At 40.9% G+C, this 15980-nt stretch overlaps 1 protein-coding gene across 5 annotated transcripts in view; it reads left to right on the top strand.

Moving 5' to 3' along the window:
- The first annotated feature begins 349 nt into the window (after nt 1-349).
- dachd (dachshund d) overlaps nt 350-15980 on the top strand; it is a 100895-nt gene continuing 85264 nt past the window's right edge. For 3 of the 5 annotated variants that reach the window (XM_077728499.1, XM_077728497.1, XM_077728495.1), the window contains exon 1: nt 351-1397. In XM_077728499.1, the coding sequence (XP_077584625.1) occupies nt 778-1397 (620 nt within the window). In that variant the 5' untranslated portion in view covers nt 351-777. Of the gene's footprint in view, nt 1398-15980 lie in introns of all 5 variants that reach the window. The other 2 variants (XM_077728498.1, XM_077728494.1) reach the window with 1 other exon arrangement.

The following is a 15980-nucleotide window of genomic DNA, read 5'->3' as shown; positions in this document are numbered from 1 at the left end:
TCCTTTTACATTTTAACAATAGGGAGTATTTCAAGTTGGCCTTTGCATCTTTTGACCTTTTAGAGAGGTCGACTAAGAGGAAAATAAGTTTGAGCGTCCCTGCTGTACACACTTGAGTTTCATTTGATTCGTGGACACAAACGTATTGCCTGAAAGAGAAAAGGGGATGAAAACAAACATTTCTCACTCATTTAAAACCCTATTTAGAGTGGAATCGCTGTATGCACGCTTGTGCGTGTTTTCTCTTCCAGAGGCTTTGTTGCACTGTCCCCAAGCTCCGCCTCCTCGCGCACCGTATGACAACAACAAGTCATCCAACGGACCGTGCTTCACTTTTCAGCTCATTTTCCTGCTGTCATTCCTCCTCCTATCTTTGATCATTGTCCTGCCCCCCATCCTCCTCCTCCTCCTCCACCTTCCCCAACCTCCTCCTCCTCCTCCTCCTCCTCTTCCACCTCCCGTCTCCTTTCTACCCCCATCACACACTACACACGCCTCTCTTCTTATTTTTTGGCGATCCCAACTTCCAGGCAACTTCTCCGTGGAGAGAAAGAAAGAAAAAAGACGCGCATAAACTCTGGTGGATTCTTTTCATTCGAGCAGACTGGCTTGCACACTTTGAACTTGGGCGACTCTTCCGTCAAAAAAAAAGAAAAGCCAACTCCCCATCTCCTCCTCCTCTTCCACCACCTCCTCCTTCACCACCTCCTCCTCCTCCTCCTCCTCTTCCCCGCCCTCCTCCCCCTTTTTTCAGAAAGCGTTGTAAGGTGACCGACCATGGCCGCCGTCCCGGCTGCTCTCCTCCCGCCGACTTCCCTGGTCCCTCCACCGGCTCCACCACCTCCGTTGCCGCCCCCTCCACCTCCACCTCCACCGCCGGTATCGGCCGGGATGTCCGGCGTCATGAGCGCCTCCTCACCATCGGCCACCTCTTCTTCGTCTCCGTCTTCCTCCTCGTCGCTGCCTCCCCTGCCGGCCGCCGTGGGAGCCGCGCAGACGCTCTTCCGCTCCGAACTACTGGCCGCCGGCAGCCCCGTGGGCATGGCGTGTGCCGGCAAACCGGTCTACTCCACGCCGTCGCCCGTGGAGAACATCCCGCAGAACAACGAGTGCAAGATGGTGGAGCTGCGCGGGGCTAAGGTGGCTTCGTTCACCGTGGAGGGTTGCGAGCTCATCTGCCTCCCGCAGGCGTTCGATCTGTTCCTCAAGCACCTGGTGGGGGGCCTGCACACCGTCTACACTAAACTCAAGAGGTTGGAGATCACGCCGGTGGTGTGCAACGTGGAGCAGGTCCGAATCCTCCGAGGACTCGGGGCGATCCAGCCCGGTGTCAACCGATGCAAACTCATCTCCAGGAAAGACTTTGAGACGCTCTACAACGACTGCACAAACGCCAGGTGGGTCAAAAAGTGTGCCTTGCAGGTGGCGTTCGCACGTGCGGCTATTTGTTTGAACGCGTGTTTGCTCCCCTATATAATGTTTAGGTTAGTTTCTACAAAGTTTGATTCTTTTTTTTGCAGTTAATGCATGTGAAACGTGCGCCAAAGTTGAGTTTACGCGAGGGTTAGGAAAGAAAGTTGATGTAAAAGTTGAGTGCAAAGCAGCAAAAAGTTTGCGGATGAATGAAATGACGCTGAAATTGTTTGATTGTTTATGTTTACGATTGTAAAGGAAATAATAGATCTGCACGGTGTGGATTTTGTTTTAGTAAGAAGGATAAACAGTTTGCCTCAAAACAAAATGTAAAATGTAAACAACACGTATAAATAAAACAAAAATGACATATGTATAGATAGTATTTACATGTATAAAAGGTCTTGCATATACACAAATCCTTAAATGAAGGCAAATAGTAAATAATATCCCTCCAGTGACACATTTTCCACACCATATTTCACAGTAAAATTCATATAAATTCTTTATTTTATTTTCATTGACTGCCAGTTCACTCCACTATAATTATTATAAATGTACCACATGCAGATGCCAGAAATTATGATCGGAGATGAACGATCCTTAATTAAATAGCCTCTATTTGCAAAAAAAAGATAGCCATTATGACACGCGCATTCATAAAAGATTAACAATATTTTGCGAGGTCCATATTTATTAATATACGGTGATTAAAATCCACATATCAATAGTTGATTGTTGCTGATGTGCACACACACACACACTCCGTCACACACACGCACACACGTGCAAGATGGTCAGGCCGATTGTCTTACCTGTCACTTTGATTGATTCCCTATTGATCCCTGACCGTAACCATGGAGACGAGCTGGAAATGCAAATATGAAGCACTGTTTGTAATCATTTAGAGACAATTGCCCCTATTAACAGATTTCCCCCTACAATTACTTAAATTTATGCAAACGCAGCTTTTATATTTAAAAAGTGTATTCCATCTTCCCCTTTGTATTTTTTCTTGATACAAATCATGCAAATGTGAGATCAGAAGACCCTGACATTTAAATCATAGAAAATATACAGCAAAAATATGATGCCTAAGTTCACATTTATTTGAACATGTCAGTAAAATATTTGTGCTTTTTAAGGTATTTCATTTAGAAAGTTATCTAAAATTCTTTGGATACTGTACATGCTTTTCACTACCCGATAAAGCCTCATAAACATGCACCCCCCCTTCGCAGGATACATTGCGGTCTTCTACCACAATTCATTTCTTGTTTAAATTAGACCTTCAAAGCTATTGCTGCACATGGTCTCAGGGGGCTTTGGTTGCCAAGGTCGCCCCCTCCCACATGCTTATGAGATATTAGTGAACTACGAGTACTAAAACGGGCAAATCTTCACCCGCGTGCATCATCTACTTCCTGTGTGGTGACATAGTCTTACTCCTCCTGTCACTTGGCGAGGTGTGCGCTTACGGGTGTCATTTTGGTGGATTGTTGCAAGGGGGGTTAAAGGATAATGCAGTGCCTCGCGCCGCTTTAATGACGCTAAAGTGGCGAGCTATTACGGGGCACACGGACACGCCGCTGTAATTGTCTGTGAAAGCCGCCAGGTCCGGCGGGTCGGTGGCGGGCTCCGAATCAATCAGTCAAGAGGAGGCCCGAGTGCGTCCGTCCCATTTAAAGTATTACATCACGTGCGAGAAGGCATCTGCTGGATAAAAGGCTTCTGTTGCTTACAGTGATTTTATTTGCCGGGCATACGTGTCCGTATTTATGTGTGTGTGTGATTGAACTGCCGCTGACAAGACAGTCAGCTTGTGTAAACAGCCCCCCCCCCCCCCAAGCCCCTTTCCCACCCGTCAGATAAAGTAGTATGCCCTGGAAATAGTCTCAAACCCCCCATCGGTTGCTCCTCTTCTTTATTTATGCAACAATGAGGTGACTAATACTTGTGAATTGCGTACAATAGGCTCGCACTATTTCACATGGAGCTTTTATGCCTCCTAACCCCTCCGTTTCAACCCCCCCTCACTGTCTATTGTGTTAAAACAACACTGTTCTACATTGTACCGTCACTCGTTACCTCTGGTAGAATCTCGATGGAACTTGTATGGAAGTCACAGCTGCCACTTTTGAGAAATGCTGGTGTAAATGTCGAAAAATGTTCTAAATAGAAATGTTCTCTATACAGTTCTTTTGAATAGTATTTTTAGATATAACTATATGAATTCAGTAAGTGGTTAGAAGCCATTCAAGATGCACTTTTTAAACCAGGACACAAAAAAATATGTTTTTCATTGGAATAGGAAAACGCTACCGTACACAATTGTTTTAATTTTTTTTAAATGAAAAGCAAGGCAATGTAGGTACTACAAAACCTTATATTTAAGATCACCCCTCAGTCAAATGTAGTAAATCAATACCAGACCCTAAAAACATGACCCTTTTCACCAAAAAAAAGATTACTCAGACTCAACTTGTGTTAAGTTAATGAGGACCAAAGAGTCAATGTGGCGCCTGCAAACTTTGATGGAGATACGAGACAAAACATACACATTGTTAAACGTTTACTCAATCAATATCCTTCATTGCAGCACATACCAACTACACACCCAACATGAAATCTTTAAACCAGTAACATATTAAAAAAAGTATATTAGTTGACCACCCTCTAGTGCATACCGTATCTTACCCCAAACTTACATACAATCCATTTCGCTAACTAATTATAAATGACGTTGGCTACCATTCTGGTGACTCTTACCATTAGGTGGCGCTTTATACATCACTTAACCCATAATTCTCGCAAAGTAGATGTGGTAACTATTGACTCTTATTTTAAAAAAAAACATAAAAATCCAGCCTTAGTGAACATGCGAACATTTAAGTATCCAATGTGTACGTACACTTATTTTGTAATTACTGCCGATCCTTATGGGTACATCCATTTATTTCTGTTTTCTTTCCCCCTCACCCCTCTACCACACACAATCCCAAATACACACAAATCTAGATTCCGTAATCTCCCGTACATTATGAGCGGCCCTCCAGGAGCCCCCTCTGTTCTAGCTACTTGTTTTCCTTTTCATTTTCCCCGCGGTGGGATGGAAAAGACTTCTTATTGCTGTGTGACACTTGAACTCTCTGAAAGGTTATTATAACATAAGAGGCGGAGGTGGCTTGGATGTGAACTGCTTGGTGGGCCTGAAGATATCAAATATCTCACATTGGTCTGCTGTCGCAGAGAAAGGCAACACCACGCCGGTGCAGCCATGTTGCAGTTAATTGACAATCATTGTCCCACCTGCCTCGCCCTGAAGGTTAAGCACCCCCAGACAACGTTATGGCACTGAGAAGGAGCCCTTTCTTAACCCTGTGTGGGTAAACATATCCTATTTGCTACATGAATTTGGAAAAAGTGATAAAAAGCATATGTATAGGATAGAAATGATTGTATTTGGAATTTTGGAGGCAAGGTTCAGAGTTGAAATCAGTTTAAATTGCTGTCAGTTTTTTTAGTGGTTTGGCCTTTTTAGGGGTAAATACACTTTTTTTTTCAATCATGCACAGCCATGCGTAATAATTTGCTCTTGTATTGTTATGGTAATTGTAGTATAATTTCTATCATGTTTTTTTCAAGTTTTAGGGTCATTAATCTCACATTTATTATATATGTGCTTGCAATGAAGAATGCTTTGCTCTACTTATATTATTAACATTAAAAAAGTCATTTTTAGTACATTTTTAGAAAGATATATCTCAAAATGTATCGAATAAGGTTAAATATTCACAACTTAATGGTCCAAACATTGAGTATTTCTATTCTCCATTGAAAATGACTTTACTTCATGCAATACAAATACACTTTTGCGTGTATACTAAAGAAGACACATTTATATTTCCTCATAAAAACAGATTCCTTCAAATTCTTAAGGGCTGACCCTTTTTAAGTACACCCACATCAATCATTTTCAACAAAAACACTCATTCTCACCCTAAAACTGACAGCATGTAGAGACAGTCAACGTCACCACGTCTTGTTTGAGTGCCTTTAAGCTAATCGCATGCGCACACACCTGGAAGTGATGGTAATTGTTTTGCCTGGCGCTCACTCTGCCACCGACAGCGCTCGCCACTTTTTTACCAGCCATGCCCAACCCCTTCAACTGTGCTGCCGTTATAATATATTTGTTTTCTTACAAGCCGCCAAAGTGTTTACAGATACTCGAGGGGGAGGGGGATATTTCTGGATTCCGTTTCTAACGCGTCTAGCCCCGTTAAAACGGGTGCCCAGCGACTCATCACCCGGCAACCGTATCCAAGAGGGAACCGGGCCGATAAGTTCAAAAACAAGAGTGACAGATGCCTGATTAGCCCAGCTAGGGGGCGGTGAGATAATGCTACGGCAATCTGTTCTCAATCCATTCAAGCAATTCCTTCAAAGTCAAATTGTCACTCGATTTTTTTTGGGTAGGGATGTCCTCATCACATATTTTAGTACGTGACTCCGCCTCATTTTGAAAATCTACCGATACCGAGCGCCCATCTGATATCCAAAGATCTTTTTGTCCACCCAATTTCAAGTGGTATCATAACATTTCATCATCTAAAATAGTGAAAAAAATAATAAAGACAAAACCCCCTTTTCTTAAGTTGTACCGCACCAAAACAAGTCGTAAGCACATTATTTTACGTCAATTTTATACAGCTAATAAAGTTGGTCACCCAATCCAATAAATTTAGCTATTTTAAATGTGATTTGTTGGAGATTTTGTCTCAGTAGTGTCAATATAAATAAATATAGAATATAAAATGAGCTATATATTGAACATTTTTTGCATTATATTAAAGGATGAGTTATATCTTAACTGTCATTCACTGTAAGAGGCGTCCAATCCAATTGGACTGGGATACCTGGCATCAATCAAACAATTGCTGCCAGCCCTTCCAGTAAAAATGGATAAAAACCTAAATGTTCATCCAATTTTGATCTTTTAAAAATGACCCTATTGTGACAAATTTCCGATATCTGATCAGAGACATCACCAGTTTTTTAGGGTGCGTTCAAAAAGGAGCAAGCTGTATTTTTATTTCCTTGGGTGAAGCTGTGCTAAATTTGATTAGGTGGCGTACATGTGCTCAAGTCAACTGTGCAGGTGGCAGATGGCGGCAAGGTGCGCCCGCCCTCCCCTAGCAAATAGTCTCCTTGAAAAATCAGAAGGGCTTTATTAAGTTGACGTTCATCCAGTTGGAACAAGTGCAAAAAAAGATCCTGCCAAAAAGTCCAAAACATTGTTTCCAGTCAAGAGGCTGCAGATTTGACTTGTTAAGAACGGCTTTGTTTCTCGCCGTCTTAATGACATCGGACGGAGGAGGCTGTTTGCATGGCAAAGACGCCCGTTTTTGCTTCATTTTACTGATCTCATTTGTACAAAGCCTATTTGTGCCGCACAGAAACAAGAGAGATTTCTTCTTGTTGAAAGTAATTGCGGGACTTTTCCTTCTTTTTATCAATTGATTCTCATATTTTGCCTTTTTGTCTGAACTATACCGTTTTCATCTTTGGACTTATCTTGTAAATTTGCATTTTCTCCTTCAAATAGTCCGATTGTCATATAAATATAGGCATAGATTACATTTTATCAGCAGGGGGGTGATAGACGTCAGAATGTACCTTTTGCTGGAAACCCCTCAGTTACCTTCCTTTTCTCTTAATGTATTTATTGTAGTTGGTTTTAAAGTAAGTTGCAATTTTTATGCAGTTTTTGTTTGTCTGATAATTATTGCATTGTTTAAGTACATTTACAGTGAAACTTTTTTTTATATGCAATTATTAAAAATACCTATTACTTATTGTACTACCCTTCCACTACCAATATTCAGTCCTTGCAAAACTGTCAGTCACATGACTTATTTGCCATTAATCAATTTAGAGCACATGTAAATTTCTTATATTATGACTTACAGCCACAAATATTCTTTTTTTCCTCATATACAACTTCTCATTCTCATGCAATTCTTCTTGTAATGATAGTACTCCATTGTTTGCATATCTAGAACCAGCAATGGCGGCCAATAAGTGATCTTTTTGGGCCAAAAGTAAACTATCCCACAGAAACAAACATGGTCTAGTCACCCCTAGTAAATATACAACTACTCCTATGTTTACAACTTCATGACTTCACCAAATTCCCCTGAACACACCTTTGACATTGACATACTAAGAATGGTTTAGACCCCATTCATTTGTGAGTTTTACCTGTTGATTTTTCCACCTTCACTATCACCTTTTTCTCAACACGTTGTCTTAGTGGAGTCGCGTTTATGACAGGGCGGGACGCTAACCGCTACTGACAAGAAAAAGAAGAAGGAACGGGCCCTGGGTCGTCACTGTCTAATACGGTCACATGAAGAAATTGATTTTCCTCTGAAATTAATTAATTTTTCATATTGCCTAAAGCTGCAGTTGAAGAAAAAAAAAGAAGCGTATTTTCCGTTTTTAGAAAAGTATTGCCTAATCATATTAATGCTTTTTTTGCCCCAAGGATGAAAAGATAATTGTACAAATGCATTTGGAAATATGTATCACTGAGTATTTATGATTAAATTATGCAAATAAGCCGCTTCCCATCTTTGGCGGGACCCAGATTGTCTAATTAGGATTGATATGGCGAGGAGATGTTCGAGTCTCAATACAAGCATGTCCAAAAGAGCAGAAAATTGAAAATGACAAGGATGGAATCCTTAAAAAGTGTCTCGTTTGCTCTCACACTAGCGAAAAGAAGAAAAAAAAACCTCCTCCCCCTTCCTCTTTTCTGTCTAATTCGGCGTGGCCGTATCAGGAGTTAATTTTCCCCAGCTTCATTTCTCGTTTGAGTTGACAGGAAAAGAAATCCATCAGGGAGGCCATCTCAAATGGGATTGCACAAATTTCCTGCACTTTTTTTTTCACGGCGGCCATCAGGGATGAAGCTTCTCCTGCATAAACACGCAGATGTTGTTACTTTTTCTTTTTAGCTCTCTACTCCAAACAAGCAGCTCATTTTTAATATTGTTAGCTTATTACAGTTATAGAATGTTATCTTATTGCGGAGATGTCTCATTTTTGGACTATTGAATTTGATCTTAAAGCATTTCATAACTAGAAATATACAAATTAATTGATTTCTCATTGACGGATTACATTATATTTTGCATTATTTATACTAAAACCCAATATTTTTGTATTCAATTTCACACGACAGTCTAACACAGACATGGGCAAACTACGGCCTGCGGGCCACATCCGGCCCGCTAGGCCTTTTAATCCGGCCCGCCGACGTTGTCCAAATACTTACTTTGTACTTTATACTTTTTTTACTTATGAGTGATGAGTATGTTAATACTTTAGTCCCTTTTTTTCTCTTTATGTTTTATATGTACTGTTAACGGATGCACTTTTTTATATGTATCATATCTTTTGCTGACCTGGCCCATCCGTCAAATTTTTAAAGTCAATGTGCCCCCTAGGCCCAAAAGTTTGCCCACCCCTAGTCTATCAAATGAGTGAAACATAAAAATAGATTCCAAACAGTCAGTTAAAATCACTCTAACCCCTTTTTTCTGCTATTTTATCCTTCGGTTGAATAGCACACTGCTTAATCAGTTATATTTATATATATATAAAAAAGAAGAGCCGATTGTTATCTAATCTTTACCTGGCAGTGAGCAAGAAAACCCCCCTGAGCTAATGACACTCGAGACTAGCGACTCATTCTTCATGAAGCTTCAAAAGCTTTTCACCCTCAGTCAATACTTTGTGATGACCAACCAAAGAAAAATGACCTTAACTCTCTTTGACGGGAAGTCTGAAGCAGAAAAACACTCCATGCAGTCGCCGTGTGTGTGTGTGTGTGTGTGTGTGTGTGTGTGTGTGCGCTCTCGCGTATGTTGTTTTGGATTCAATCTCACATTGCTGACTTGAGTCAGCAGATGAAACAAAGCTTTGTTTTTTATCGCATTTGAGGCACTTGTTTAATGTAGGAATGAAAAAGCGCAATCGGAAATTACTTTGGAAAGGAAATGTGACAAATCACATGATATATTAAAGAAAAAAATGGCGTGCTTAACACATTTTAGCATTGTTTTTTCGACTTTGACGGTCTGCGACATAAGATTTTTGCGCCCACAAAACCGGATTTAGCCACAAGTGAGTTATTTTCGCGCTTATGATGCTATGCTTTGTTTCCATGGTAATAGTTTTTCTTTTGGACAACCTTGTGTCAAAGTGGTGGCCCTGGGGCCAAATCTGGCCCACTGCATCATTTTGTGTGGCCAGGGAAAGTAAATCATGAGTGCCGACTTTCTGTTTTTCCGGATCAAATTCAAATGAAGAGTATAGATGTATATTAGATGTCCTGATTTCCCCCCTTTTAAATCGATAATTGTCATTGAATGCCGGACGAGACATGGGCGTCAGAAAGTCCAAATGTCGATGGTCGAGAACTTCCTGACTTTTTTATTCTAACAAATAACAATTTCAGTAAAGCTGAACTCCCTTGAGCGAGTTTCTCCATATTTTCAGTCACAGATTTGAACAACGGATGCCACACAGGGGGTCCACAGAGGTCTTTCCCCTCAGCATCCCTTCGGCCTGACGACAGCGCCTGTCACTCTTTAAGGAGAAGGTAATAATGGCCAGGCACCACGGTAAAGTGGTGGCTCGGGCGATTTTTGAAGAATCAGGGAGATGCTGACATTTAAGTCGGCAAAGGGGACGAACGAGAGCGGCCAATAAAAAGCCTCCCACGGTTAATCTGGCTGGACAGAGGAAGAAAGACACAGGTAGAATTAAAGGTGGATGCTAGTGTCAGTGCCGGATGAAAATGCTTTGACGCGATGTTATTGATAGGCCGCTCACAGCCTTCCAGAGGTCAAAGGGCAACTGTGTTTTGGGACAGGAGTGAAAAGTGTTTTATTTTTTAAGTGGTGAATGTTTAAAGAATCCGCATGGAATAATTTATCCTTGGCATTTTGGTTGGTCAATAACCCTTGAAAACAGTCAACAAAATCATATGATTTTAAGTCTTGGGTTCACTTAATTTTTGGGATATAAAATCTACGTAAATGCTTTTGTTATTAAAAATAGAAGCATTTTTTTTTTTAATGGAACATCTATCGCCATCTATTGGGAGCCAACAAGTTAATACTTCAAATTAACTACATTAGATTAAATTAAATACATTTTCTTGATCTTGTTTTAGCTGACTATGATCTTTTACAGTAATACCTCATTTATGGCAATTAATCAGTTCCAAGACATGTTGCAGGAGGTGAATATTTAATATTATTTTGACTTTAAAATCTCACTCTACAATAATTTAACTCCCAAAGTTATATTAATGACAAGTGAACTGAGCTCCAATTGTGACTTTTTACCATTTTTTTGTTCCTATTATCATTCCTGCACTATATATTTATATATATATATTTTTTTTTTATATATTTTGCGGACCCCAACCATGATATAGTAAAAGTCGCTAGGTATTGCTCTAATCGGGCCACGTGGACAATTGCTCTTGACCTTTTCAAAACATTTATGAGGTTGCCATTTTCCGCCCAGTCCCTTCTCTGAATATTTTTAAGCTTCTCTCTACTACCTTTCTTAATCTTCCATTCTAATCTTTTCTTGACCTCAAACAGTTGAGTGCATCTCATCTTCGAATCAGCAAGTTGCGTCCATGCGGATGCTTTCGAGCCTTGAGCGTCAGAAACGCAACTTTTTGTTACAAATAATCCGACGCGACGCTTCCTATCTGGAAATAAACACGGCTCACGGTTATAAAGTGGCCCCGGGCTAAGGCGGCGCGTCCACATACATTAACCCCCGCCGTGCTCGCACATTTGTAGCGCGCGAGTGAGCCGGCTAGTGTGAAAGAGAGAGAGAGAGAGAAAAAGAAGTTCACATGTGAATGGTCTTGGGTGAAAAGCGGGATGAAGTGAGTCAAGCTGACATAGCATGCCAATACGCTTTGTCTCATTCCCAATGCTGTATTCATTTGTGGCGCTCGCACATTTATTGCATGATTGACAATTATGAGAGGCCGACCTACTTCTTTGTCAGGCTTTTTCATGGCTTCTTTCTTGCGTGCATTGTATAGACAGAGCGCCTGTCTCTGTGCGGGCCACGTTTAGTCCGAGGGATCTGCTCCACATGGACTCTCTTTTAAAGCTCTTTTATTTTCATTTTTTTCCTGTAATGCTTTCTTAGATTTGGATATGAATCATCTGCCATGTTGAGAGAAAAAAATATATAATTTGTTTGCTACTTAAGCAGAGAAATGTAAAAAGTACTGTATTTTTTCGCATATAAGTCGCGTCTGCGTATAAGCCGTAACCTTAAAGAAGCTGATATGGCTTTTGTTTAGGCGATATAAATTGGAATCCATCTTTTTTATACGCATGTAATGAATTGTTAAGGAGTTGAGAGAAAAAGAAAAATGAATTTATTCACTCATTAGGCAGAGAAACATAAAAAGTACTGTATTTTCTCGCATATAAGTCGCGTCTGCATATAAGCCGCAGCCTTAAAAGGAACCGAGATGTCTTTTTGTTTAGGTGATATGAATTGGAATCCATCTTTTTTATATGCATGTAATGAATTGTTAAGTAGTTGTTTTAGTTTGATTATCCAATTCTCAAATACGCACTTTTTCTTCCTGGCAGAGCAGGATTGTCAGTGAAAGACTTGATTTAAATCTTCCGTTCCTTTATCCTTTTATGGCTCATTCTACCTATTGTACCCAGTCGAGCTTGGATCGCTTACGAGTGTCGAGGAGAGCGAGATACCTCCTGGGAACGCTGCTTGACTGGGCCCGGCAAATGATACAAGGCGGGCTTTAGCTGCAAGTTAATATCCTGCAAAATTGTCCCACACGGTCTTGGTGGCAGAACGCCGATGATTAAATGACACAAGCATATCAAAAACATTTTTCGCAGGCTACTGGGTCTGAAGTGTCTCCCAAGGTTACTGGCAGTTGGGGCGGTCTGGGCGGTTAATTTCCACATGGAGAAAAAAAGGAAAGGTGTAGTTATGGTTGTGGTAATTAAAAAATATATTTCTATGTATTGAGATGGATGAATTGTGTATTGTCTTATTGACTACCTTTTCATTCCAGTTGGTTTGGAGGGGGTTTTTAACACTATTTTTTCACAATTGTAAGTTAAAATGCACTGTATTTAACATTGCAAAACAGAAAACTTATACATATTTTGATTGTTATTCCCTATTAATATATTATCATAAGAATTTGTATTGTAAAATCTCACCAGAATCATTTTCCCACTTTAATTTTTTGTATTCCGTCTCATCACATGATAAAATCTACGGTTCTCCACTCCTTTTTTCCTTTAAGTCATACACCATTAGTATCAACTATGCAGAGGCAAACCGTTCAATTTTTTTTCATTGTACAATTTCAATAGAGATATCTCTCTGTAAGTACTTTTCCTTTATTTTTGAATACTCCTTAACAAAATCCCACCATTTAATTCCTTTATAAACTGATCGTGGGATTTTAACGAAGATCCTGCTGATCCATTTCCTCAGCAAAAGCATGTTATGCTTTGTTTTAAACCACATGAAAGATGGTGTACTAAAAACCCCAAGGTCCTCCTACAGTTATCAAATGGCCTTTTTTTTTTATCCCCCCGCTGACCTTTCAAGAGGCCATGCTGAAATGAAGACAATGCAGAAAGAAATACAGATCGCATTTCGGACATCAAACCTTTCTTTGTGCCGTTTATTTGCTCTGGGAAGAAAAAAAAAACAGCCGTCATTTGAACACAGGAAGAATAGAAAGAATGAGGCGCTCAAAGCAACAGTTTATGTTACGCAGTGGCGGATACAGTCCGTTTTTTTGTATTATTTCTTCCCTTATCTGATGTTCGCAGGAGCGCTGGAGTCTCTGCGAGTGTACTCGTGTTCATCCACCAATAAGCTCTTTGGTGTGTTTGAGCGTCTGTAAACATTGGCTATTTTGTGTTGACATCGACAGCTGTGCCATTTCCTGTTCCTGTTGTTGCAAGCTACAGTCGTTTATTGAACAAGGCTCAAGTATGGGAGGAAACGGACAAGTTGTCATAAGAGATATTGAAACCATTTCCTTACATATGTTTGTTTCTTGGACTGAAAGCCACGCCTTTTTGAACCCTGCAATTCATAAGGACTTGTATTATTATACTTAATTTATTCAATGACGTTGCCATTATAGACACATTCACATTTTCTACCTGAAAAACGTTTAAAAAGTACCCTATTTTCACATATATAAGGCACACCACATTATAAGGCGCACTGTCAATGAATGAGACATTTTCATTTTTTTTCCATATATAAAACGCACTGAATTATAAGGCGCCTTGTCTATTTTGGAGAAAATTTAAGACTTATAGTAGTGAAAATACGGTACTTAAAAGTAGCAATTTATTTGGGTAGTGATTCTTATATTTATATGGTGTGTCATTGACTTGTCAGTCGGTCTAATGCTAAAAATGTGATGCTCCGCTACCAGAGAATTCCAAGCAAGCAAGGGATGTTAGCTAATAGAATTTTCTTTCAAATTCCATAATGCACACGACATTGTGAGATTGCATTTTTTTGCAAAAAGCCTCGGACGCCATCCATGCTTGATATGATTGCATTGGTCAAGTCATCAGCCTTATGGATGCGACAGAATGTTATCAGGATGCCTGATGGCACCCTGGATTCCTGCCATTCTTTTCCACATTCCAGAGGAGAGCGTTGGAGTGTCAGTGCCCACAGACCCTCCAGAGCCACCCCCCCTCTCGGAGTCCCCTGCTGGGGCCCGGCCTGTTGACAGTTCCCTGGCACTCTTGTCCCAGCAGGAAGACATCAGTTGTAGGAACGGAGATGGCTGTAGATGACAGCCGTCTGGTCAGTGAGGAAGGACACAGTCGGAGGAGATTAAGCTTCACCCGAGGGTCACTACCTTCCCAAGGCGGGTTGGAATTAGTTAGGAATTTTTTAGGTACTCGACTCGGGCTGTCCATTGTGAGGGAATCGTTGAATCATTTACAAGGCATTGACGATGTATTTTTATATTCAGTTTTAATTGCTTTGTACTGGGTGTGCAATGAAGGGTTATACAGTTTATTTGTACCTCACAACAGGAGGTGGGGGTGCTGGAGCCTGTCTGAGCTGACAATAGGTATTAATTGCAGGGCATAAAGAGGCAAACAGTTGTTCTGAGGAAACTAGTGTATGTTAAGGAAATGCGTTTAAGGACTGGATAAGATATAGTTTATTTTAAGGAGGCTAATATCCCATAGAAGGGAACTTGGCACAAGGTTTTGGCAAAATGGCAGAAACCTGGGAAGAAGAGTCATTACCGCTTGTTTGGGTGGTATTGATTTGTAATGAGTAGCTTTAATTTTTTGGATAAATTGAGACTCATTTGATTGAAATGTGCTCTGGCTTATTTGCATTTAAATTGCTGTTAGATGAAGCCTTTGTTAAGGGTGTTAGTTCCCAAAATGTGTTGAGTTTAAAAAGCAAATATATTCCTGCTATCACTCCTTATCCCCAAAAAATCAACATTTACCATAATGCAATGGATATTAATTTCCTGATAGCATATCCATACCTGTGATAAAGAACAATTTTACTGCAATATCTTTATAGCTATTAAAACAAAGCCAGCTTTTGTGAACACCTGACATTGCATTCTCCTAAGTAGCATGTTGGGGCAACGTCAGGGGTGGTCGTCCATCTCCCGACGAGAGCGCAGTTAATTGAAAACAATATTAGTCGTTAAAAGCAATCTTCTTCATCACGCCGGGGCGGCCGTTTCATTGTTCTATTAGTTGCACTGCGGCGGGCTTCTCTCGTCTCGTCTCCTGCGCCGTACGTACTACGCCGCCTTAGGTTTGTTCTGACAGATCCGACTAGCGCTGAACAAATCCTCACATTTAAACCCCGCCGGTATTAAACACTCATGTTGCGCATTTGTAAGGTCGTCGGAGACCCGGCGTGCTCTCATAAGTCTCCTTTAGCGGCGCTGATGGCTGATGTCAGGCATGTCTGCGGCCTGAAAGGAAACACGGGCAGATAGCGTTTGATTCGTGATGGAGATGGCTTCGCCGCAGAGTAGAGCTCCGGTGATTAATAATGCTGCAAATACAGGGGAGAAGAAGAAAAAAAAAAAGGGATGTCAACTCCCGGACGCCCTAATGAAAGCTCTCGAACGTATCTCGGAGAGCCGATATGTTGACAGCGGATGATGCAAATGAGGCGTAATGTGGACGCTAACCTGAAATGAATCACCGTGGCGAATGCCGGCTCGCCGTTTTACGCCACGCAAAGCTTGCGGTGACACTCTGCCGCCTTTTGTCTACGAGTGCTAACTGTATTTAATTTCACATCTTATCGGTACCGGGCTTTGTCTGTCGCCGAGTGTCTCCGCGGCAGAGGCGACCTCTGGAGATAAACTCTGTCAAGCTCTGGGGTGATTTATTAAATTCTGATTTCTGTGAAGGACTTTAATGTCGAGGGGGCAGGGGGAA

The sequence above is a fragment of the Stigmatopora nigra genome, chromosome 11 (genome assembly GCF_051989575.1).
Source record: "Stigmatopora nigra isolate UIUO_SnigA chromosome 11, RoL_Snig_1.1, whole genome shotgun sequence".
NCBI classification, from domain to species: Eukaryota; Metazoa; Chordata; class Actinopteri; order Syngnathiformes; family Syngnathidae; genus Stigmatopora; species Stigmatopora nigra.
This window is presented reverse-complemented; position numbering and strand designations above follow the sequence as displayed.